General features: G+C 37.2%; 3 protein-coding genes across 3 annotated transcripts; 1 reads left to right on the top strand and 2 right to left on the bottom strand.

Annotated features, from left to right (window-relative positions):
* Positions 1–7,161: 7,161 nt before the first annotated feature.
* On the top strand, positions 7,162–10,767 carry LOC117331295. Its single transcript, XM_033889914.1, has 2 exons — positions 7,162–8,206; positions 8,665–10,767. Exons 1-2 carry the CDS (start codon positions 7,943–7,945, stop codon positions 9,928–9,930), a joined length of 1,530 nt encoding a protein of 509 aa, XP_033745805.1. The 5' UTR covers positions 7,162–7,942; the 3' UTR covers positions 9,931–10,767.
* Positions 10,768–10,883: 116 nt separating this feature from the next.
* LOC117331294 lies at positions 10,884–15,046 on the bottom strand. Its single transcript, XM_033889912.1, has 5 exons — positions 14,552–15,046; positions 14,001–14,200; positions 13,104–13,285; positions 11,763–12,507; positions 10,884–11,706 (listed from the first exon to the last, which is right to left on the bottom strand). The coding sequence occupies exons 1-5, from the start codon at positions 14,963–14,965 to the stop codon at positions 11,658–11,660; spliced, it is 1,590 nt and encodes a 529-aa protein (XP_033745803.1). The 5' UTR covers positions 14,966–15,046; the 3' UTR covers positions 10,884–11,657.
* A 3,361-nt stretch (positions 15,047–18,407) lies between these two features.
* LOC117331006 lies at positions 18,408–21,054 on the bottom strand. The gene is made up of 2 exons (XM_033889599.1): positions 20,811–21,054; positions 18,408–20,104 (listed from the first exon to the last, which is right to left on the bottom strand). Exons 1-2 carry the CDS (start codon positions 21,052–21,054, stop codon positions 18,408–18,410), a joined length of 1,941 nt encoding a protein of 646 aa, XP_033745490.1.
* Between the last annotated feature and the right edge of the window lie 6,108 nt (positions 21,055–27,162).

Genomic DNA, 27,162 nt, shown 5'->3' with positions numbered 1-27,162 from the left:
CATCTCAGACTGTTTTGTGACGTATGTAGATGTCCACAGGGTCAACTGGCCGGAACAGATAATAAATCACATGTTTTCGCTGTAAGAAACAATTATCGTAAAATCTAAGAAACGCCGTCACTATACCATAACCGTACGACTGGAGTAAGAGAATAGATGTACGAACCGGGAAATGTTAGCAGATTAATTAAAATTAATCACGTGTTTATCAATCTCACATTTAAATAACTGAAGTAGAAGTAGAACATGTTTTAAGTGTAATTGTTCGAATGGTGGTATCCTTACAGCACAACGTCGCTACTATCCATCTGAGGTATATCGGTGGCTGGTCATCATCTTCTCACCTTTTAGCTATCCCAACAGTATGATATGTCGTGTTGACCTTTGACCGGCAGATAAGTCGATATTCATGTAAGAATAATAGATATATTGAATATGCGTATATGGAATTGTTTACAATGACGCCGAAGAGTTTTTGCATTGACGAGCTAAGTGGTAACGTCGGTGAGTTCAGGTTTAAGAGTAACTAGTTCAGGTTTAAGAGTAACTAGTTCAGGTTTAAGAGTAACTAGTTCAGGTTAAAGAGTAACTAGTTCAGGTTTAAGAGTAACTAGTTCAGGTTTAAGAGTAACTGGTTCAGGTTTAAGAGTAACTGGTTCAGGTTTAAGAGTAACTAGTTCAGGTTTAAGAGTAACTAGTTCAGGTTTAAGAGTAACTAGTTCAGGTTTAAGAGTAACTGGTTCAGGTTTAAGAGTAACTAGTTCAGGTTTAAGAGTAACTAGTTCAGGTTTAAGAGTAACTAGTTCAGGTTTAAGAGTAACAGGTTTAAGAGTAACTAGTTCAGGTTTAAGAGTAACTAGTTTGAAACCGAAATGAACGCACATTCATTATGAGTATGTTGTTCAAACTGCACCGTACTTAGGTCATATCTGCAAGTTGTCGGGATTGGCTTATGGTGTTGTTGTTGTTGTTGGTTTTTTTTTGTAACTTTTTATTTTTCCAAGATTTTTTTCCCAATAATGCAGTTATAAGATATGTACAATATCACTTCAAATGCTCACCATCACATTCATCCATACATCTCATTTTTTAAAAAACTGATACACCAATATCTGTACCCTTGATCATACTACCAGTTTACTGGAGATAAAACTAAGGTGTTTGTTGTTCTGTATTCCAAGTAGTTATTTTTACTTATACATTATTATTACATATAAATAATTGTAGTTTTTATTTTCCTTTCACTTATATTTGATACAGTAAAGTAATTGTTTTATATATTATCATGTACATCTATTGATAAATGGATCAACTTTGCCTTTAGCACTGTATCTACATTGTCTGAAAGAAAGGGAAGAGATAGGACAGAAAAGAAAAGAGGAGAAAGCGGTGTCTGGATTTGAAGGGAGGGAGAGGGTGAGGGTTGCCCCAGCATTGTGAAAAAAAAATCCCATAAAAGATCACAAAATTATTGTAATTTACTAGTCAGAGATCATCAGGATTTGTTAAATTAATTTTCAATCTGATATAATGCAGAGAAAACAAAAAAATATGTATATTCAAGTAATCTAGCCCATTTATTCCAGTCATCATTTAGTTTCTGTAAAAATATAACACCTTTACCAATGGCAGTATATTTTTGGATATTGTAACTTTCTCTGATCTGATAAATTAAGGCATTAAGGGATAAGTCAATTTCTAAACATCTTGATGAATAAATATATTGTTTCATGATTAATAGTATCATAATATTTACCTTGCTATTGATCTGATTTGGGTTAGAAAAGCCAAAAATGAAAGTTTCTTTATTGAAGGCAAATGGAATGAGTAGGTTATCAAAACTTTGTATAAATTCTTGGGTTTTTGAACACTCCCATATTGTATGAATTATTGTTTCGGTTTCGGTTTTACACCGAAAACAGTATGGACTATCAACAAGTCCAACTCTAAAAAGACAAGAATTAGTTGTTCAGATATAATGGTTTATTCTATATTGTAGCCACTATAATGTTGTATGTTTAGTCTGTGAAAAAGTTGCTATATATATTCGTTTCCAAGTATCATCGTCTATTTCAAACATTTCATTACATTTGCTTCCTCCTGTAGATACAATATTGTTTTTACATAAAATATTGTTAAAGTCTTTTGTTCCTTTCTTATGCCTTAAACATATTTCCATAGGTATTGGAATATATAGGTAACTTATTGATGTATCTATCAATTATCTACTGTGATAATTCCTTGATCAGTAACATAATCTGTATTTACAGCAAATTTTTGAATTAATTCATTTAAAGTATATAGCGTACAAGAAGTATGGTCTTTTACAAGGGCATTTATAATTAAAATACCTTCACAAAACCATTCTTCATAAAGATATGGTGTTTACGTTTGTTTCTCTTCCATCATAAAATTCGGTCACAACGATGGCTTATTTCTACAGAAAATGCATATCGAGTCATTAAATCCGTTTCTTTGTACTCGCAATGATAATGATAGACATTTGACATTGACTTATACTTAACAGACCATTAACGTATGCATGGCGTATAGGCTCTGGTAGTAAGATTGCCTTAACATCCATTGTCTGTAGTCCAATTCTGATTTGATACCAACTTTATACAGACAAAACGTGGTCAGTACACTGACTATATCAACGTACCGCTTAAATAACATACATACCTGTACTAAATAAAGTCCTATACACAATGTATTATGTTGATGTTAATATATAAATCTTATATTATTGTCGGACATCAATTTCTGTTGATTGTAGTAGGGTACTGAACCATATGTTTGCTCTCTTTATTCACTTGTTTGTTTATTGTACGATACCTGTTCTGTATGCTAGTTATTTTTCTCCAGAACTATAACAACATTTTGGGAACTGACAGTGATAAGGACCAAACATCAATCAATCATTTCGCTAGCATATCAATATTGAGAGATACATTAAACCTTGATTTAACGACATGTATTTCGACCGACTATAAACATTCCCGTACAGGTACACCGAGGCGCAGTTTTTCTCCCGAAAATTGTGGCATGTAAATGGTGGCATGTTTGAACATTGTGGTGTGTACATGGTGGCATGTTAGAACATTGCGAGGTGTAAATGGTGGCATGTTAGAACATTGTGGTGTATAAATGGTGGCATGTTATAACATTGTGACGTGTTAATGGTGGCATGCTAGAACATTGTGACGTATAAATGGTGGCATGTTAGAACATTGTGACGTATAAATGGTGGCATGTTATAACATTGTGACGTGTTAATGGTGGCATGCTAGAACATTGTGACGTATAAATGGTGGCATGTTAGAATATTGTGGTGTGTAAATGGTGGCATGGTAGAACATTGTGGCATGTAAATGGTGGCATGTTAGAACATTGTGGCGTGTAAATGGTGGCATGTTAGAACATTGCGGCATGTAAATGTAGGCATGTTAGAACATTGCGGCATGTACAGGTGTAAAAAGTGGCATATTAGAAAATTGCGGCATGTAAATGGTGGCATACTAGAACATTGTGACGTGTAAATGGTGGCATGCTAGAACATTTCGGCGTATAAATGGTGGCATGTTAGAACATTGTGGCGTGTAAATGGTGGCATGCTAGAACATTGTGGCATGTAAATGGTGGCATGTTAGAACATTGTGGCGTGTAAATGGTGGCATGATAGAACATTGTGACGTATAAATGGTGGCATGTTAGAAAATTGTGGCGTATAAATGGTGGCATGCTAGAACATTGTGCCGTGTAAATGGTGGCATGCTAGAACATTATGACATATAAATGGTGGCATGCTAGAACATTGTGGCGTATAAATGGTCGCATGCTAGAACATTGTGGCATGTAAATGGTGGCATACTAGAACATTGCGGTATGTAAATGGTGGCATGTTAGAACATTGTGACGTATAAATGGTGGCATACTAGAACATTGTGGCATGTAAATGTAGGCATGTTAGAACATTGTGGCGTATAAATGGTGGCATGCTAGAACATTGTGGCGTGTAAATGGTGGCATGTTAGAACATTGTGACGTATAAATGGTGGAATGCTAGAACATTGTGGCGTATAAATGGTGGCATGCTAGAACATTGTGGCATCTAAATGGTGGCATGTTAGAACATTGTGGCATGTAAATGGTGGCATACTAGAACATTGTGACGTATACATGGTGGCAAAGTAGAACATTGCGGCATATAAATGTAGGAATGTTAGAACATTCCCGCATGTACAGGTGTAAATAGTGGCATACTAGAAAATTGCGGCATGTAAATGGTGGCATACTAGAACATTGTGGCGTATAAATGGTGGCATTTTAGAACATTGCGGCGTGTAAATGGTGGCATGCTAGAACATTGTGGCGTGTAAATGGTGGCATGCTAGAATATTGTGGCGTATAAATGATGGCATGTTAGAACATTGTGGTATGTAAATGGTGGCATGTTAGAACATTGTGGCATATAAATGGTGGCATACTAGAACATTGTGGCGTGTAAATGGTGGCATGCTAGAATATTGTGGCGTATAAATGATGGCATGTTAGAACATTGTGGTATGTAAATGGTGGCATGTTAGAACATTGTGGCATATAAATGGTGGCATACTAGAACATTGCGGCATGTAAGCGTAGGCATGTTAGAACATTGCGGCGTGTAAATGGTGGCATACTAGAACATTACGACGTGTTAATAGTGGAATCCTAGAACATTGCGGCCTGTAAATGGTGGCATGCTAGAACATTGTGGCGTATAAATGGCGGCATGCTACAACATTGCAGCGTGTAAATGGTGGCATGCTACAACATTGCGGCCTGTAAATGGTGGCATGCTAGAACATTTTGGCGTATAAATGGTGGCATGCTAGAACATTGTGACGTGTAAATGGTGGCATGCTAGAACATTGTGGTGTGTAAATGGTGGCATACTAGAAGATTGTGGCGTGTAAATGGTGGCATACTAGAAGATTGTGGCGTGTAACTGGTGGCATACTAGAACATTGTGGCGTGTAAATGGTGGCATGTTAGAACATTGTGGCGTGTAAATGGTGGCATGCTAGAACATTGTGGCGTATAAATGGTGGCATGTTAGAACATTGTGGCGTATAAATGGTGGCATGCTAGAACATTGTGGCGTATAAATGGTGGCATGCTAGAACATTGTGGTGTGTAAATGGTGGCATACTAGAAGATTGTGGCGTGTAAATGGTGGCATACTAGAAGATTGTGGCGTGTAACTGGTGGCATACTAGAAGATTGTGGCGTGTAAATGGTGGCATGTTAGAACATTGTGGCGTGTAAATGGTGGCATGCTAGAACATTGTGGCGTATAAATGGTGGCATACTAGAACATTGTGGCGTGTAAATGGTGGCATGTTAGAACATTGTGGCGTGTAAATGGTGGCATGCTAGAACATTGTGGCGTATAAATGGTGGCATGTTAGAACATTGTGGCGTATAAATGGTGGCATGCTAGAACATTGTGGCGTATAAATGGTGGCATGCTAGAACATTGTGGTGTGTAAATGGTGGCATACTAGAAGATTGTGGCGTGTAAATGGTGGCATACTAGAAGATTGTGGCGTGTAACTGGTGGCATACTAGAACATTGTGGCGTGTAAATGGTGGCATGTTAGAACATTGTGGCGTGTAAATGGTGGCATGCTAGAACATTGTGGCGTATAAATGGTGGCATACTAGAAAATTGCGGCATGTAATTGGTGGCATGTTAGAACATAGCGGTGTGTAAATGGTGGTATGCTAGAACATTGTGGTGTGTAAGTGGTGGCATTATAACAATGTTTTGTGGTTTCTTCCTATATTTCTCATTGTAAAGCGATTCCTGATGATAATGACTGAATAGTTTCTCGTTATTACATGTTTTGTCAATGGTGCGTGGTTACATTGGTAGTTTGTTAGCAATGGTAGCGACAGTAAATCTATGGCAATGTATTGATCGTATTCTCACCTGTCGTTTGTCACGGAACAGTAAAAGGTGGTAATGATACCTTACAGAAATAGTTTTGAAATTGTGAAATAAATTATCACCTCATTCATATAGTCTCCGAGAAAGTAACGTCCATCACTAGTAAAGGTCATTACATACAGCAACATTTCTGGCTTCATGCCCATCCTTTGTCTTTTGCTATTTTGACGTTAAAATAAAGGTTTGGTTAAGGTTTATTTTATTTAACGTCCTATTAACAGCTAAGGTCATTTAAGGACGGCCTCCCGTGCGTGCGACATGTATGCGTGTGCGTCTTGTTAAGAAAGTATTAAAACAGTACTGCGAGTTTGTCTCATCGACAGACCTTAGAGTTCGTCTTATTGACAGTCATGTAAAGATACGAGAGTTCGTCTTATTGACAAAGTCATGTAAAGACACGAGAGTTCGTCTTATTGACAAAGTCATGTAAAGACACGAGAGTTCGTCTTATTGACAAAGTCATGTAAAGATACGAGAGTTCGTCTTATTGACAAAGTCATGTAAAGATACGAGAGTTCGTCTTATTGACAAAGTCATGTAAAGGTACGAGAGTTCGTCTTATTGACAGTCATGTAAAGATACGAGAGTTCGTCTTATTGACAAAGTCTTGTAAAGATACGAGAGTTCGTCTTATTGACAGTCATGTAAAGATACGAGAGTTCGTCTTATTGACAAAGTCATGTAAAGGTACGAGAGTTCGTCTTATTGACAAAGTAAAGTAAAGGTACAGTACGATGGTTCGTCTTATTAACGATACTGAGAGTTATATGGAATAGTGATTAAAGGGAGATCACCCTTAGAGAAATGTTTTTATCAAATTGAAACAGGTTTTGATATTGGTAGAAATGTTCGCTTAGTTCTCCCCTTTCAGGTAAAAGAAGTTGAAAAATATTTCATTCAAAAGCTTATGAGCTTGTAGAAATTCCAAAAAGAAAGATGAATAAACTCATGGAGAATTTACCCGAGAGAAAGAACAATTGTTCATTAGCTTGTGTGATTCTGAAGAAATTGAAAACGATTTTGACAAACTGGGGCAATTATTGTTAATAGCAGAGTCCAAATGTTGTATCCATGGTAATATCAAAACTTATTTAGATGAGAGAAAAGTCGAGCCACTGAGTGAAGCGGCTATAAGGGCTGATGATTACGCTTTCACCCACAAAGTCTCATTTATTGAATGAAACGAATTCTCAAGGGAATTACAGTACCACAGGTACTGGTTAATTTAATCAGTCTATGAACCCAACCTTTAGTGTCCCTTCAAATGATAACCTGAAGTACATTTGTAGGTTATAAGGCTAGGTTTAATTCCAAACCAGATTAAGGCTAGGTGCGGGGTCTCCTTGTCCTGTTTGTGATTACTGCAAGAAAGTAAGACATGTAACGTCTCAATGTTATTTCCTTCAGCGCAGGGAGCAAAGACAAAAGCAGTCAGTTCTTCTATGTCAGCTATGTCAAAGCCTAGTCAGGAACTTAGTGATATCGTGGAAGAACCTAAACTGTATATTGAGGTTTAGAGCTCAGAGTCTGATAGTGTATTGGAGAAGTGCTCTCCCTTCGATTCTGAAGGTTTTGTTTCATTTGTTCATTTAGTGATACTGCCAACTTGAAACTCATTACGATTTTACGTAATACTTGACCTTCTAATTCTTTGTTATTCGATGGCGTAGTGCTTTTGTCAGAAGATTTCTTGTGCTGTAAGTGTTCTGCTTTAGAGTGTAAAATTCTGTGATGTTAATGTGCCTCTTCATTGTGTTTATCGTAAGATAGACTTGGTTACTGGGCCTGTAACTGTTGGTGTTAGAACAGAACTTCCTATAGTCCGTTTCACGGTTATCCAAGAGTTTTCTCCCCTGTAACGTTTTTCGCCCTATGTGCGCAGGTGCGGAATGTCATGTCGCTTCCGGATAGTTTACCGGATAGTTGTCAAATGCAAAAATGTAAACAGCTATGGGGAAGATTTATTGTTGTGTAACAGGTTGCTCAAACTACAGCGGAAAATTAATTGACAACAGGAAGGTATCACTGCATCGATTTCCTGTGGACAGCAAGATTTCAAGAGCCTGGGAGCAACGGGTTAAGTGTTTTAGGAAGAACTTTACATTAAAAAACACCACTCGTTTGTGTAGTGAACATTTTGTTGGGATAGGTGGTCCGTCTGCAGAATATCCGATCCCGAGTGTTTTCCCTCAAAAAACCTTCAAAACATCCAAGGTAAATATCTCGAATTAGTATAATGACATGTGGAATCCGCAATGGTTTTGTAAATTCATTGACAAAATGATCGTTTAAAGAGCATGTGTATGGTCCATTACGTTTATTTTTTTTATATTGTTGTTGTTTTTCAAATAAATGTGCGTTACGGTCACAGCTTGTGATAATAAATAGGTAAATGCCAGGTTTTTTTTTATATTAACTCACATCATACACGTGACTTTCTTTATGGATGCACATATTTAATACATGTACACGTGCTGTATCATCAAACAGCATTTGTTTTCGATAAAAATATAACGGCCATATATTTTGTATAATCCAATTGACATATTGATAAGATTTATGAAACTATGTTTTTTCATTCTTCTGTGCATTTAAAAAAAATCTAATTACCCTAGCTTTTTTTTTTTTTTTTTTTAGAATTGTGTTTTGACATCTTAATTTTTCTTTTTCAGATTTCTGATTCCCTGTGCACACCACACATAATTTTAAAAGGGGAAGATGATAATTCTTCTGGAGAGAATGAAGATGGTGTTCTGCAGAGCTCTCTCCATGCCAACATTTCTTTTCTGGAGACCTCAGTGTTTATGCATGACTATGCAGGAGTAATTTCAGAGAACCATGTGTGTTCCCAGACTAATAAGTCTGAGCAAACAGATGATGTTGTGATACTGTCAAGGGAGGAGTTTGAAGAACTCTGCTGTCTTCCACACCCTTCAGAAGAAGAGACAAAACAAAACACTGTTGATGTAGGAATTCAGTGCAAATTACCAGACATAACTATTGAGGACATCAAAAACAATGATGATGATGTGATGTTTTACACTGGACTCCCATCCTTTCCTGCTCTCATTATGATTTTGAGCCGTCTAAAAACCCGCGCAAACAACATGTCTTACTGGAGGGGCAACCATTCAGCTGGCGAGAAAAGGTATCAGAGAAGTGGAAAACAGAAACCCGGACCAAAAAGGAAACTGAGAATTGAAGATGAATTTCTCCTAGTGATGATGAGATTACGACTTGGTTTGTTGTTGGAGGACCTAGCCAGAAGATTTTGTATCAGTGTGACAACTTGCTGCAACATTTGGCGAACGTGGGTGCAATTTTTGGCTCAGGATCTGGTTCCTTTGCTTATGTTTTGGCCAAGTAAGGAAGCAGTCCAAAGTAACATGCCAGCCACATTTAGGAGACGATATCCAAATACACGTGTTATACTGGACTGTACCGAGATACGGACAGAGACACCAGAATCTACCAGAGCTAAGTCACTGCTGTATTCAAACTATAAGTCTCATATGACCTGGAAGGTTTTGGTAGGCATCACACCAGCTGGAGTGCCTAGTTTGGTGACATCTTGTTATGCTGGCAGCATCTCAGACAAAAAGATTACAGAGAAGTCTGGAGTGGTAGATATGTGTGATGATGGTGATGCAATCATGGTGGACAAAGGATTTCTTATATCAGACATGACTACTCCTAAGAACATCCAACTGATCATACCACCATTCAAGAGGAAACATAGAAAATTCTCCAGGAGGGAGGTGGAAACAACCCGACGAATCGCAAATCTTCGTATTCATGTTGAGCGACAGATGCAACGTATCAAACTCTTTCGTATACTGAACGGTGTAATGCCTATCAGCTCTGCAGATACAGCTTCAAATGTTTTTAAGATCTGTACAGCACTGACAATACTGTATCCCCCTCTGATTCGCGGATAACTATAACTTTTACTCTTATTACTTGTTGATACAGAACAATTTTCTGGACAGTTGTGTTGTATAATTTCTCAATATCAATGCATGATATAATATAGTCATCAAGTTCAAATCCAACTATGATATTTAAATAATTTTAAATCATAAGGGTGGATAATTTGTGTTTTGAGTACATGCTGAGTCATCAGAAGAACACATAACCATAAGATGCAAGTAATAGGTGTTAAATCAAGTTCAATCTTTGGATGATATATATTTATCAATAGTAATCCTTATAATTAGCACTTTTGAGAAATTGTGTTTTTTTTTGTATATATATATGTACTTCTGATGTAATATATACAGAATATGAAAGTTATGTTCAGAACTACCATGTATTTACTAGATCTGCATACATGTGAAAGTGTACATGTCTTATTTTACAGTACGCTGGAGAGCCGGGTTCAAACAACTTGTGCTTCAAAGTTTATGACACCTTCATACATGTGTAAATCTTGATTGTGATCTGATCATCAGATACTGTACATTAATTTCTAATTTCATTATCATATGAGAAATAACTGTGAATAAATCATCTGAAATCTACTTCAAAGTTAACAATGATGGCCTTGAATATATAGGTCAAGGCTGAACTATCTGGAAGTATATCAGATTAAAATTAATTAAGACAATCTTCTTGCTAATGAGTTGGTTAAGTTCAAGTTTTAATCTTAAACATTTCTATTTCAGGAATACTAAGATTCATTAAAGTGTTAAATGTTATGTTATTGCAGATGATCCTGGATAGGATTTCCATCCACTACTTGCCCAGGTGTGATGAGTCTTGATATTTGTGAAAGTGACACATGATATGATCACCCTTAATTAATCATGTAAACTTCAGCAAATGAATCCTTGTTGGCGGCCCTGAACAGTCTAATGTTCTTGCTTTAATGACATTGATGAAATAAATCATATTCAGTTTAAAGAAAACATTTAGCTTTTATTGTTTTCATTTCATGACTTTTGAAGTTCATATGTAAACACAATGTTGGTACAATCAATGCAAAGAGCCTCCCTATGATACATTAAATGAAATTGAGCTCTTATGAAAAGGTAATCACATATTGATGTCAAATTGATTGTGATACATACATATATGTCATAAGTATTGCAATGTTGTACAAATCAGAAAAAGGCACCAAGTTCAGAAGAAACAGCTATGTACTAATAGTACAAATTAATGCCAATATTGTCAGTACAAAAAAAACCAACTTAATACTAATAGATGATAGTTTTTACAGAATCTTGATTGTATCGTGTACAAAATTATTATATAGTTGACACTAGTTATAACTACTTTACATCTGATCATCACTTCATGATTAAATTTCAACTGATTCTGATTCATCACTGAAATTAAAATTTTCCATCACTCAGCCTCAGGTAAACATAAACATTATATACAATGTAGTATTGCGGGATCTTGGATAAGGTTGATTGCACAATGTTATTATACGACAGCATAGGGAGAACACTGATCATATACAATGACGAATTGATGTTCACATTATAACACCATGACAAGTGAAAGATGTCCAAAATTAAGTAATTGTAGCACAGTTTCAATTAATTACATTTTGCGTTGAAGTCTGCGACTAAAGAGTTCTGGCACTATATAGTCTCTGAAAAAGGTTGAAAGTTTTGGCAATAGCTCTTCTTTCCACAAAGGAAGATCAAAAGAAATCCTTTCAATGGAGATTCCCTTCCGTGTCCAAATCACGAAGTCGCACCACTTTCTTTTGGTCACTGCCATCTGCCCTTGTACCTGATAAAAAAATGGGTGGAACTTCTTCAATGTTAATTGGCCATTCATGTTGGGGACACAACAGAAATCTTTATGTGTAGCAGCATGTTTTGGAGAAAAGTCTCGATATTTGAAAGGACGTTTGATTTCCAGAAGTCCTTCACTGTCTTCACAGTCACCACATGAAACAAAACCATCAGGACTAGCACCTATATATGGCTGATCTACCATAACACACAGTCCACTCTCTTGCACAGTTATTGAGCTATGACCATTGCTTCTCATCTTCTGAATATATTCCAGATTGGCTGTTCTTTCATGATTAATCCCCCATTCCATTCCATCGTTGGTTTTATCAGAGTAATAACCCATTACAGATTTTACCAGACTGTTTGGATTTACATCTTGTTTCCTGCGACACACTACCCCGAAACGCGATGCTGTGATCCGCCCTATTCTTGCTTTCAGCCAGACATCATTTTTACTCTGTCCTTTGGTCAATCCCTCAATAGTATCTGTACATGCACTATTGTCTATCAAATCCTGTACATAGTTATCAAACTCAATCTGACAAGCACTTGAAGACAAGTCCACACTATCATGAAAATTAAATTTTGGTTCTGGTAAACAACACTCTTGTAAGACATGTTCTGGAGCTTTCTGTTTTGGAAACAGCTTCGTGTACCCTGCATTTGGCAAGACTTCCTTCATCTCTGCTAGGAACGAATCCCTATCCAATGGTGGCTGAACTCCAGATGGTCGGAATGATGTGTAGTCTGATTTATCAGCATTACCTGTAAATAATGATATAAGATTGATAAGGATCAGAATTTATTTGGTTTATTTTTGTTTAACTTTCTACACAACCAGGGTCATTAAAGGACATGCAAGTTTTTTTTTATATATTTAAGGGAAAGCCAGAGTGCCGAGAGAAAACCAATCAACCTATGGTCAGTATCTGGTACTGCCCCACATGAGTTTCAAAGTTGCGACAGAGGCAGAGGGCTAATGAAATAATGTAGGGACACCTTAACTACTTAGCCAGCATGACCCCTTAAAGAATGTAGAGCAAGTAATAGTCATGAACCTGCAGTTCATTCTTGTTGAAAGTATGTGTATAAATTAGGAAAATTGACAAAAGCAATTTGTTTAGTCTTGATGCCCTAAACAAGATTTTGTTCTAGTCATTAAGGTTAGAGGTCAAATTAGAAGTTATATTTTCCAACTTGGGTAGACACCAGGTCACTTGCTATTTTCTAGTGCATATACAGTAGTACACTCAAGCTCTCTGTCATCCAAATAAAAAAAACAAATCCATTACTTTTAAAATTTCATTATGTTAAACATTGATCTATCAATTCCCAACACACTATTTAATACATATACATACCAGTATTTGTGCATTTTCGAAATTTCATCTGTTCTGCCTTTTTGGGGGACAATTTCCTCTTTTTTGGCTGGCTCCATTTACAGGGTTCAGCGGTTGGCGCTAATTCCCCAGACTGCTTCTTCTCTGTGATGTCAACTAAGCCATATAGAAGACCTGCCACATGGTTGCACGATTCTCCATTTCTGCAAATAATACAAGAAAAAAACTGTATTAACATTAACCCTTTTTTATATTAATACTTGACATTCTTCATATATGGTACATATAAAATTTCCCAACTTATAATATACAATAGATTAATTCATATACATGTATGTTGAGATCAACTATGCATATATATATAATCAGATATATCAGTATCTTTTATGATCAACACTGATCATAAATCAATAATCATGATTACATATATAAAATTAGGATACATATGTGGCGGAACTGCACCCGGTCGATCATCAGCAACCAGGTAGTTCAATGCAATAATTAATGTAAAAGAGTGTATAAAATACAAATATCAATATTTTTTTTATAAATTGTGAGGAATGATAGAGGACCTAACCCCTGGGGCCCTATTGATGAGATAAATGAAATGATTTTTCTCTTCGAAAAGAAAAAAAGCATCTGACTAGTGTTTGGAGGTCCTAGTTTCGAACACTTGTCAGTTCATGCATTGTTATCAATACAACTACAGATATATACACTGTATTACTGTACACTGCAGATATGTATATTTTGCACACATTTAGTTTAACTACATGCACATGTACACTCAGTATACTAATTATCATCAACATATTTTTACATAACATGCAAATGTATATTGCTTACCCAGTATATACAATGTACAGTGTGTCATGAAAATATAATAGACTATATTTTATACATTCTAAATACACTCACCCTGCAGGACAGTTACAATCTGCTGCATGCACTTGTCCAGTCTGCTTCGATATACATATCCAAACACTGTAGTCAGGAGACTTGTTCACATCTGCCGTTGGCATGGATGGTACCACTTTACATGATACATAGCAGTGAGAACAGAGGTCTGTGATAGGGCTGTATCGTATATGGTGAACATGGCTATCTTCATAGAAGACCTTTCAAATCAAATCAAATCAAACTAGTTATTGTCGCTACATGTATACAACAAATAACATAAATAAAGCATACAAATTATGTATTTGGTATTAGATTGATATAAAGAAAATATGACAGACCAAAAGATAAGTGTTCATAATATGTCAATCATTATACATTTATACATTGTGGTTGTATATAAATACAGTACAGAAATAAAGCATATCAATATCATTCAGAACCTGTTATCTGACAATCACAATTTATTTGACTTTGACTAGAAAGATACCTCGGATAATCATACAAAAGAAATATTTTATAAAATAACTTGCAGTAGTTAAGAAATATTAAAACTTTGGACCACCTGTCACCTTTGCTTTAAGTTGTTTAACAGCACCCATTGGAGCATTATCAAACGTCCGCTGTCTGTTCAGAACAAGGTAATTATATAAGGCATCTTCTAGAAACACAGGTATCTGCCTAACATTGTCGGTCCAGTTCTTCAATGTGGATGGGTGGGGTAAAATTTCGCCAAGAGGGGACACGAACTTACGGGCTTGGTAGAGAGTGGATTGTCTTTCATCTTCCCGTTGTAGTATATCTTTCCGTCTGATACCAAGTTTCAACACACCTTTCGCACGTTCCTTTAATTCAGTTGATCGTCCACTAACTGGCTGGTCATGCTGGCGCAAAAAACTCTTCAATTCTTGAACAGTAAGCCAATCAATTGTCTGCAGGTTCACGTCTTCATTCTCTTTGTTTATACTGTTGCTACGGTCCGCCATTGTTTACTGAACTATCCGGAAGTAATGCGAGACGTACTGCCCTCTGGCGGTACACAAGGGGGATAATAACCGTGATACGGCCTATAGAGGGTATGTCGCTCATTCTAGGCAATGGCTTTGCTCCCTTAGTGTCCATTACTTCTAATAAGAAAGGAAGCGTTGAGACTATTGAAAAGGAAATTCCTAGTATATTCCCTTCATGTGCTGTTAATCTTTCAATGAGTAGAAATGTTTCCGAACATGCTGTTATCAAATAGTAAAAGAATAACAAACGACATCAAATAATTTAATACTTTTAATTGGCCTATAAAGGTCATGGCTTCCAATAACCCTCATGAACTCTGGGAGCAGAAGCCCATGATATGGGTAATAGCAAAATTATCCAAATGGATTTACTATGATCCAAAAACCCTCGAGAGCTCTGGGAACAGAAGCCCTTGATATGGGTAGTAGCATTAATAAAGAAATATATATGTGCAACATTAAATTGATCATTCACCTGTTGCTAGTCAGGAAAAATCCAAAGTCTATTGGAAACATTTGAGGTGTTCCTAAAATTCCGCTTACCAATTCGGCACTGGTAAGGAAGGAAGCCATGACGATTGAAGAATCATAGAGGACTGCGACACTGCAAAAACAAACAGAACAACAGCAGTACTCTGTAACACTTAAATTCAAAACATATTTAATATGGGAGGGAGGGTGGGAATCAAATTCAATACTCCCTGAAATTACTTTCAATTATGTAAATGTCGGGCTGATCACCGGAAGTGTAAAGAACGAAGGGAGAGAACTCCTTTACAAATTTTGGGACACACTAATGACGGGAACCAAATAGCCGGCATACTAATGACAGGAACCGAATCGCAATGAAGTTACATTTGATAACCTAATTTAATATGTTACTCTATTAAATTCATTTATCAAATAGTAAAAGAATAACAAACGACATCAAATAATTTAATACTTTTAATTGGCCTATAAAGGTCATGGCTTCCAATAACCCTCATGAACTCTGGGAGCAGAAGCCCATGATATGGGTAATAGCAAAATTATCCAAATGGATTTACTATGATCCAAAAACCCTCGAGAGCTCTGGGAACAGAAGCCCTTGATATGGGTAGTAGCATTAATAAAGAAATATATATGTGCAACATTAAATTGATCATTCACCTGTTGCTAGTCAGGAAAAATCCAAAGTCTATTGGAAACATTTGAGGTGTTCCTAAAATTCCGCCAAATGCCTGGTAAGCAAGACTGAAGAAACTGAAGGCAGAGACCAGGCACCGCCACCACAGTGACGGTAGGAACACCCAACAACTGGGGAATGAGAAGCCATGACCAAAATGACGATTAAATAAGAATGAATGACATGTTTTATATCTAACAAATACATACAAATTAAAATTCTAGGAGTACCAATATTAAGCTGTGATCAAATTAATCACAATCACCAGATGAATTATAGGGCCCAGATTAGCCATAACTAACTAAAAGACTAGAACAGACATAATGACCAGATTAGTCACAAATAAATGTTGACCAGATTAGTCACAAATTAAAAGGTTGACCAGATTAGTCAGTGTGACCAGATTAGTCACAATAAAACAAAATGACCAGATTAGTCGTAGTGACCAGATTAGTCACAGAAGCAAGATTGACCAGATTAGTCAGCGTGACCAGATTAGTCACCAAAATCAAATTGACCAGATTAGTCACAAAGCTTAGTTACCGACCCTAGATTAGGGCGAGTATGGCAACCAGCAGATAGCTGCAAACAAAACATTACTGATAAATTTAGTCAATCAAACCCCGATGCATCTGCCACCTTACAATGCAGTTAAAAAATCAACCAAGGGCCACATTCTGGAAAATCAGGGGAAGCGCTCGGCTGTAATTTGTCCAACAACATTCTCTGTAACCCTTGTTGTATACGAAATAAAAATAGCTCATTACCTAGGCTGTTTAGATGAACCCCGTCCTGTAAAAATAAATCTGGTGTGGTAGCAGATATTTCAGGGTATCTGAAATACCATCCCCCAGCACGTATTACAGCAGCCCCAATTTGGCTATTAACTCGACATCTTATCTTTTCACATGCCAGAGAGCAACGTTCATTTCTCCACGACAGACGAGGAAGAATTTGGGACCAAACCACTTTGGTACAAGGGAGCAATGTGTAAATGTTTTTTAAAATAGCCAATATTCTGTGACGCAATACACAAGAAGTGGTTAAACCTATATCGTTACCGCCACAATGCACCACTAAAATCTGAGGAGGGTCGTCAAGAGTCAACATTTGCTTGATTTTTCTGGGAATCTCAGCAATCTTCATTCCTCCCTTACCTTGCCACCAAATGTTAGCCAGGTGACGTCCAAGAGACAAATCAATCCCCTCGTGAGAACTTCTCGCGTGTACAAAGGCTCTCTTTATGATGGATGATCCCACTAACCAAATACTAACTGGAACCGCTGAAAACTTAAGCTGAAAGTCAGCTTTGTGTAACATATGATACAAAAACTTACAAAATGCAGAATGCATTTAAAAACTACAAACTAAAACGAGAAGTGGGTATCCTAATATAGCCCGTGTAAGCTTTTGACTCCCATCTACCCATTTCCATGATTTGAGTGTCAGAGAATCCCCTCATGGAAGCTGTAGTTGCAGCCCCAACCCTGAAAGAGTGAGTATTGTAATCCGAACCCCCCACACCAATGGCCTTCAAGGCTTTCCTCAACACAGAGAGAAATTGAAAGCGGGTAATAGGTAAACCCCCATAATGGCAAAAAAGTGGGCCGACTGAATCTGGCCTAACCTTAAGAAAAATCTTTATAAGCTGAACTGGGCATGAACTAGCATTTGTTGCTGGAAGCATTAAAATGGTGCCCCTACCAAGCTGATCAGTTTTTGAAGAAACTAACTTCAATTCAAGTGCTGTATTGGAGTTAACGAGGCGAACATTAGAACTACATAACACATGCGGACTCGGACTTCCACTGGAAGTTGGAGACACCAACTCCCCGATACGCAAAAATGCATGAAAAGCCAGAGAAAAAGCTGCCGCAAATGCCCTAGCCTCATAGCCAGATTTACAGACAACTGGTAGGATATTGACTAACTTTGACAGTAATTGAGAAGTAATTGGTAAACGAGTATCCTTTCTGGCTTTACTTCTATTAAACCCTGCAAGCATTTTTCTGACAATGAAACATTGGGTAATATCTTCGTTCCCCCCTACTTTACACTTAAAACTGATGCCCGAGATATATGCTTTTGCTGTACTGGGGGACAACTCCAGCTTGGATAAGTGAGCTATGAAATTTGTTACATGTAACAGTGATGGTGGCCAGGTTAACTCTAAGCCATACTGCTTCCTAAAGCCCTCAAAGTGATTTAAACCATTAACATAAACTCTCCTGGACGACTGGGCAATGGAACTATTCAACAACCGCTCAGATTCATGTTGCAAAGCAGCTGTAGAAAAGACTCTGGGATTGGGGTTGGTTGACTCTCTGCGTCTGGAGCTAGCTGCTGAAAACTGTCCCATTTCTGCCGAGAGATAGCATCAGCAATACGATTGTGAACACCGGGAATGTGCCTAGCTTTAAACTGTATATTGTGAAGCATCGCCTTTAACAACAAAGGCCTCAACAAGTTCATTACTCTAATAGATTTTGACGACTTCCTGTTTAAAATAGCCACCAACCCTTCATTGTCTGTATGCAGTACAATCTTCTTATTCTGAAAATTTGATGCCCACATAAAGATAGCCATGGCAATGGGAACCAATTCTAAAAATGTGATATCTCTAATCACCTCAGAGCACACCCAATGAGCAGGCCATTCAATGAAAGCCCATGAAGGTGAAAAGAAAGCTGCACCACCTCTGCCCTTATCACCCCCTGCACTGTCAGTGAATAATTGTAATTCCCAATCGTTTACCCAGTCAACTTCTGCGATACCACAGTACCCATTGAAGCAATCAAGGAAGCATAACCAAGTCTGTAAATCTTCCTTAATAGCTGCTGTAATTCTAATAAAGTGATGGGGACATTTCACACCTGACATGACATCATACAATCTTCTAATAAAGGCCCTCGCAGGGGGTATGGCTCTGGCACAGAAATTAAGTTTCCCCGCTAAAACCTGCAGATCTCTCAGGGTGCTTTTCTTTCTACCCAAGTATTCTAGTAGCATAGTTCTCAACTCGGCTAACTTATCACTTGGTATTTTAACTGACATTTCCAAAGTGTTCAATTCAAGACCTAAAAAAACCATAACTTGTGATGGTAAAGCAGTTTTATCCTCAGCTATAGGTACCCCTATTTCTGCACACACTTCTGAAAAAGTTGACATTAATACCTGACAGTTGCTAGAGTTTCTACCCCCAGCGAAAATAAAATCATCCAAGTAGTGGTCCAGTGTAGCTAGTTTTGACCGATCAGAAACTATCCATTGAAGGAGTGAAGCAAACTTTTCAAAAAGTGAGCAAGAGATGGAGCAACCCATTGGTAAGCATTTATCAATAAAAACCTTGTCCCCTATCTTAAAACCTAATAAATCTAAATCTGAGGGATGCACTGGAAGAAGTCTAAAGGCGGATTTAATGTCCATCTTACCAAGAAGTGCCCCAGTACCTAAAGATCTGATGACCTTCAAAATATTATCAAAAGGAGAATAATGAACCGAAGCTTGATCTTTGTCAATAAAATCATTAACACTTGAACCATGAGGGTACGACAAATGTTGAATTAGGCGCCATGTACCATCTTTCTTTGGAACTAAACCAATAGGGGATAACCTAAGGTTTGGAATAGGAGAGGTCATAAAGGGGCCAGCGATCCTTCCTAACCTTATTTCTTTATAAACTTTCTCAAAAGTTGCATCAATGTTATCCTGTGAAGACTTGAGATTCTGACAATGTTTGCTTTCTCTAGGACCATCATAATGTAAGTGAAACCCCTCAGTAAAACCATCAACCACCTCAGCAACCAAATCCCTATCCTTATGGTCCTTCAAAAACCTTTTCAAAAGCATGCTATTGATTGGAGTATGACCTAGGGCCAGTGACTCGGTTTGGGGGTCCATTTGGTGTACTTTGTGCTGGGAAAGTTGACTTGGCTGTGGAGATGCTGGATCTAAAATTAGAACTTTGTTTAGGAACATTTAACTTACATTTGATTTGGGGATGATTACCAGAACATTTAAGACATTTGTGGGCAAAGGAACAATGCAACTTTGAACAATTGCCTTCATAGTTAAAGGTGTAACATTTTAGTTCACGAGCTTTTTGCTGCCCAGAGTTTTGAAAGCTAGCCTTGTTATTGAATTGACTAGATGAATACATGTATAGCAGCCAAAGTTCTTGGTCTACGAGGCCCCATTGCATTTCCGGGCGAGAAGCTTTCCTTAAACGAAACTGCTCGTCATAATATTTCCACCCCAAATTACCAACCCGTTTCGCTCCGAGCCTTACAGTATTCATATACTTTAAAAGACCCTGTGTCTCGTCCTGGTGACTTGTAATAAAAATAGATATAAAAGTCAGAAAAGCATCTGACCATTGATCAATGTCAACTATTTTCGGCTGCTTTGACTTTGACTTTAAAACTAATTGACCATTGACAAAAGATATCTGCTTTTCATTGTCATTTAGTGTTACGGAATTGTGTAGTAACAGACTGAGGTCAATGTATTGGCCATCAAGGATTTTTTGACGGATAGATTCCGACACATTAAAACCCAACACATTGTCATAGCTATTCACTTGGTGTAATGAAGGACTGAAGTCACCAACCACATTGTCAATTGTGTCAAAATCTCGCCGTGGCGAATCTACATTACCTTCAGTACTAGTCCTAGTGGCGCTTATAGCCTGTATGAGTTGCGGTGTTACGCGGTCGGCCACCCTCTCAACGATGGTATCTAGAGTCTCCTCAGACAATGTAGAGTTGCCGGCTGCCTGCGAGGGCTCCCTCGGTTGTTCCCCCTCCACCTGAACATCAGTCTCGTTATCCCGAGTGAATCTGGCTGGTCTCCGTGAAGGCCTCCTACCTGGGAGTCTAGCAGTTGTTTTGCTTTTTGGCATTGTGGATTATACTACAACTCAAAAGGACTGATGTGAGCATATGGCTAACTCGATGAAATATTAGCGTAAATAAGAAAGGGGCCACTCATTATTGTCCCTTTTCTTTAAAAGCGCAAATTAACAAACATTTTACTTTAGGGACTTGAGCAAGACAGCCGTGTTCGAGGCCCTCACGCTTGTCATGTGTACAATATCATTAACGACGGAAACGAAGCAACATGAGACAAATTGCCTTAAAATATTATGTTATCTATTATACAACAGAGTTTACACTAAATAATATCAGATTATATCGAATCCCGATGATGCCCCACCAAGAACGAGAATCGACCATGCTATAAGACAACAAAACATAACATTTACTTCTAAAGATGGTAAATAACAACAATAAATGTATGAATTACTATAAAGTTATCTAACCATTACATTTTGATTTGATGAACCAGTATTTTCAATGTTACTCAACGGATTTTCAAAACCGGCATGGTATTATGGCCGGTGAAATCGGGGGGAAATTAAAATCCGTTAACATCTTACAAATACTGCGATTTTTTCCAAAAAAAAACTGTCGACACTTGCAGATAAACTAATCATCCTTAATAACTGATCATTATTTCTTACTGATGAAAGAAAATAGGCATCTAAAATCAAATTCAATACTCCCTGAAATTACTTTCAATTATGTAAATGTCGGGCTGATCACCGGAAGTGTAAAGAACGAAGGGAGAGAACTCCTTTACAAATTTTGGGACACACTAATGACGGGAACCAAATAGCCGGCATACTAATGACAGGAACCGAATCGCAATGAAGTTACATTTGATAACCTAATTTAATATGTTACTCTATTAAATTCATTTACTGAGAATCATTTAATTCCAGGGTTAGATGACACTTTCATGGCTCACGATCGAGAAGATATCGGTGGCAAGTGCGATCTTTTGAGTGATCCTGTTGGCTCTCATGTTGATAGGGTTCTTAGCAAGGATACTTATGTTGTGGATATGATGAGTACATCATCTTTGACTAAAGAGGAGCTTATAGCAGAGCAGGAAAAATATCATGAAATCTTTTTGTTATGTAATCGGGCTTTGAGTGAGAAAGAGGTTGAGAAAGTCCCGATGTGTTACTTCCATAGGTCAGGTGTGTTGTCAGTTATGTAGTTGTCCCACCAAGGTATAGGAACAACATTCTGAATTTGTCTCATGATTTACCTATGGCAGGGCATTTAGGTGTGACAAAAACATATAATAGGATATTAGATTAGTTCTTTTGGCCTAAGTTGAAACATGATGTGGCTGAGTTTTGTAGGTGATGCCATACATGTCAGGTGGTAGGTAAACCCAAATCAGAAAATCCCAGTAGCACCTTTGCAACTTGTGTTTGGACACACTGTCCGTGGCCCTCTGAAAATCCTTAACGATAAAATTTTAGATGACGATCTGAAAGTGAATCTCTAGAGTATACAAAGCTTGACAAGGGCATGGGCAATGGCAAAAGAAAGATTGGCAACCACTCAAAAAGAGCTGAATCAATGTGACGGTGCAGCTGATGTTAGTCAAGGAGAGGTAAGTGGTGGAGTACAAGATGTATATGTAAACTGTGTTATAAAGTTACGGAATTCATATGTGCTCACGAATTTGGATGAAAAACTGTGCCATCTCTCGGACAAAGAATGGACCGAACTGAAAGGACTAAGTCATGAGAACAAACATTTGTTTTCGGATACGCCAGGCAAAACTGATGTTGTATACCACTACGTCGATGTTCGCGATGCAAAACCTGTCAAACAACATCCGTAACGTGTCGATCCACTAAAGGAATTGTTTGTTTATGTTTTACGGCCCATCGACAACTAGGGTCATTTAGGGCCAAACAATATACTATCGGTTTTTATTTTTAAAGTTAAACTCAGATAAAATTTGTCATTTTTAAAAGCATTCGTATTGTATGTTTAGATCATTATGATAAAAAAGTTGTTTAAAAATGGTAATACATGTATATATATGTGTACGAATAGAATATGTGAACTTTGTAATATAAATAGAACGTCAAAGAGAGTAACGTAAAAGACATCAAAGTCTATAAAATAGATCGATTTCTTTCAAGTAGCTAAATATTGATTTCGAATCCACGGAACTGAAAAGGGTTTTCATATCCGGGACTCGAAAGTATTTATCACGAATGTGCTTGAAATCGGAACATTCTATTAAAAAATGCTCCACTGTGAATTGAGCATCACATGCATAACACACCGGTGGATCCTCTCGTTTCTAAAGGAAGAACACCTGAAGAATGAAATACAATATATGTTGGACAATGACATCATTGAGCCAAGTAAAAGTGAATGGAACAGACTCGTATCCAATTCCAAGGATTGACCCGTGTATTGACAAAGTCGGCAAAGCCAAGTATATCAGTGTTTTGATATATTGAAAGAAAACTGGCAGGTTCCTCTTACAGAAAGAGCAAAGGAAGTGTAGTCATTTGTCACATCACAAGGCCTGTACCGGTATAAAGTTATGTCGTTTGACAGGAAAACATCCCCGGTAACTTTATAACAACTTTTGAACAATATGAAATCAGAGGCCGTTTTTTCGAACGTTCATTTAATTAAACCATTATTAAGGTATTATCAAGCCTTAATGATTCATTAAATATGTAATTATAGATTAGTTTATGAATCATTTTAAATGTGTTGTTGGACAGGTCATTTAAGCATCCATTAACCAATTAAGGATTAATAAAGACTTAATGACGGGTCAACAATTAAACCATCATTAAATGTAGGAATTCCCTCTTCCCATAATGCAACCTGCATCCCAACCGGCATGAATGTCCTGAACTTAGTAATGATGTTTGCCATTGACTGTACTAAAGATGACGTCACTTAAGCTTCATTAAAGGACCGATCCTTTTCAGCCTTGATTTTATTTGAGCACATGTTTTTAATCAAATTTAGAGATAAGGTGACTATTGTTCAAATTATTTTAAAAATATCCTCTTAAGGGGATCGGTTGATAGTGTAATAGAGTACTAATGCACGGCGCCATACACTTGTATGATGCGTGGAAAAAGAAAGTTGCTGAAAGTCAGATTCTTCACAACAATTATAAACAGTACAATTTCATATTTTGATAATTTGTTCCAGACTGTCATAATTAGTCTGCCCAGATCGGACGTAGGATAAAAAGAAAGGATTTAGCTATATACTTGTCTGATTCAATGATAATGTTTCATTTTTTCTTATATCCTTGTATACTAACTGGTTTAATGGAATCACTGATAACAGACTTTTATGTTTTCAAAAGGCATGATGCCAATGTAAACCCCTCTATAATTCTCTTAACTTTAATATTAGCTAGTTCCTTTTAAACATCTACACATTCGCATCGGAGTGTATTTATTTAACAGTAAAACGTGTAAGACGTAATAACTTGCTGCATGACACAGGTCCTTCAGGTACATTATTTCAATAACTGAATTCACAATAAATCGCTGTTTTCAAGTTTTTTTTTTGTTCAGTCCCTTGAAATGTAATTGTCGAAAGGCTTTAATGGATTTGACAGGATAGTTTAAAGTCAAAATAAAAGTTTGTGTAAACTAGGCATTGGCAATGTACGCAAATTGTTCGGTTCTCAGATTTCTTTAGGAATTTAGGAATTTTTTATAACGTCTGAATGATCTGATATAACGCCAGAGCGACTACCTTTTCCACAATATAGGTAATGCTGTATCGGGTATACCTATAGTGATCTGGGGAATTCAAATCATTGTTACATTATCTATAGCCAGTTGACAGCTTAACTTAGGCAGTTTTACGTTATTTATATAATTATACTGTTGGCATACTTTATAACGTGGTCTGGTTTAGTCCGTTCTAGTCTGGTCTGGTATTATTAGTCTGATTCCAAATTTCGGTTTTGTTTGGTCTGGTCTCGTTGATCTGGTTCCAACTTAGGGGCTAGTCTGGTCTCATTGGTCGGGTTGCAAATTTTGGTCTAGTCAAGTGTGGTGTGGTGTGGTGTGGTGTGGTGTGATGTCATCTCATCTGTCTGGTCTAGTCTGGTCTCATGTTTTGTCAATTGATAAAATATTGTTAGATTAAAGTTGCGAAACATATTTTCAGGTTGAAAAGTGTGTATTAATGTAAATAGAACTACTAGAAATTAATCTTGTATTGGTCTTTGTTCATGTAATAACTTAGTGATATGAAACTAAGGTACTTTCAAATACATAACCAAGCACTGCAAGTTATGTCACGGTTGAGTCCGTCCACGCCTGTGTATTTATTGTATGGACCTTCAAGGATCAGGGGTCCAGGCAGTATGGACCTTCAAGGATCAGGGGTCCAGGCAGTATGGACCTTCAAGGATCAGGGGTCCAGGCAGTATGGACCTTCAAGGATCAGGGGTCCAGGCAGTATGGACCTTCAAGGATCAGGGGTCCAGGTAGTATCAGGGGTCCAGGTAGTATCAGGGGTCCAGGTAGTATCAGGGGTCCAGGTAGTATCAGGGGTCCAGGTAGTATCAGGGGTCCAGGCAGTATCAGGGGTCCAGGTAGTATCAGGGGTCCAGGTAGTATCAGGGGTCCAGGTAGTATCAGGGGTCCAGGTAGTATCAGGGGTCCAGGTAGTATCAGGGGTCCAGGCAGTATCGACCTTCAAGGATCAGGGGTCCAGGCAGTATGGACCTTCAAGGATCAGGGGTCCAGGTAGTATCAGGGGTCCAGGCAGTAAATTGGAGAGTTTAACGCCATAATCGCTTTGGTTCCGAAGATCAATTGACGCTCTTCACTGAGTAACGTGCAGTCGTACAATAAGACTAAAAGAATTTTTTATAGCAACATTATCGTCATTGTTGCTGCGCTGATGTTATTTATGCTAGAGTTAATTTCTACTACTTAAGTCAGAGGTACTTTACCTGTAATGCCGTGTATTGTAATAATAATAGGAAATATTTGGACCAATAATAACCACTTGATGATATAAATGGCTATTTTAGGAAAATATAACATATGCAAATGAAAAAATAGCAAGCCATATTAATACGAATTGATGTCTGCTTTAGTTTGTGTCTTTTGGTGGCCTACATGTGGTGACCTTTTGAGTAATTCAATAGTTGAAGAAGACTTTAAACTACAAATTAGTACCCAATCGATAAATCCAAATTTGATGGATTTTTGAACTTAAAAACATCGTTTATATTGTCATTTCGCATAACTTGAGGTCATTTTAGACTGGTCATTGATGCATTAAAATCAAGGAATTATTGAGCTCAGAGACCCATATCTTTAAACTTATTGTAATGATTTTAATATTTTAAAGACATTGGGCCTGGTCTAACGAACTTATAAAAGTTAACCACATATATGATTGATAAATGAATGGACCGGTGATATTAAATGACCTTCTTTGATAATTGACAACTGAATGGACCATTAATATTTGGTGACCTACTTTGATGATTGATAAGTAAATGGTAACCTCTATATTCCTCATCATGATTTAGGATTGTGATAGGAATAGGCTTTGTCTCAAATATGAAATTGATGAATTATGAATTTATGAAGTTTACTTGTTTGCAAAGCCTCTTTTACACTAGATGATTTAATTAAGAAATTTGACACAATAATGCCGTAAAACTGTAGCCAAGTTCTATTTCCGATGCCCTTATCAAGCAAGGTAAAAAAAATAATCTAGTTATAGCTTTTTATAAAGAATATGTATGTTACACTTTGTTGACGAAAACGTACTATTAGTAAAACAATTTTAGCATTCCGTTCTTGGCCATCGTATCAATACTGCACAGTAGACAATGGCAGGTGACTTTTTAAATGAACCTCTCTATCTCCATTTGTTTTAATAATTGCTTGATACTGAGAACTGATCTACAAGCGTTATTCTGTTGGATTATTAATTGCCTGGAACTGTCAGATGTGGGATTTATGAACATTCTTAATTCTTGAGAAACGGATAGGAAAGGTTCACTCAAGGACAGCTGTTATACGATAAGTAATTAACAGTGTTGATTTAATAGCAACCTTCGACCACTTTAGTTTTAATTGTAAATTATTCCTGTAACTTGCCGAGTTTTGTATATATAAATA

Source organism: Pecten maximus, chromosome 7 (genome assembly GCF_902652985.1).
Source record: "Pecten maximus chromosome 7, xPecMax1.1, whole genome shotgun sequence".
NCBI classification, from domain to species: domain Eukaryota; kingdom Metazoa; phylum Mollusca; class Bivalvia; order Pectinida; family Pectinidae; genus Pecten; species Pecten maximus.
Note: the sequence above shows the minus strand (reverse complement) of the source record. Positions and strands in the feature narration are given on the sequence as shown.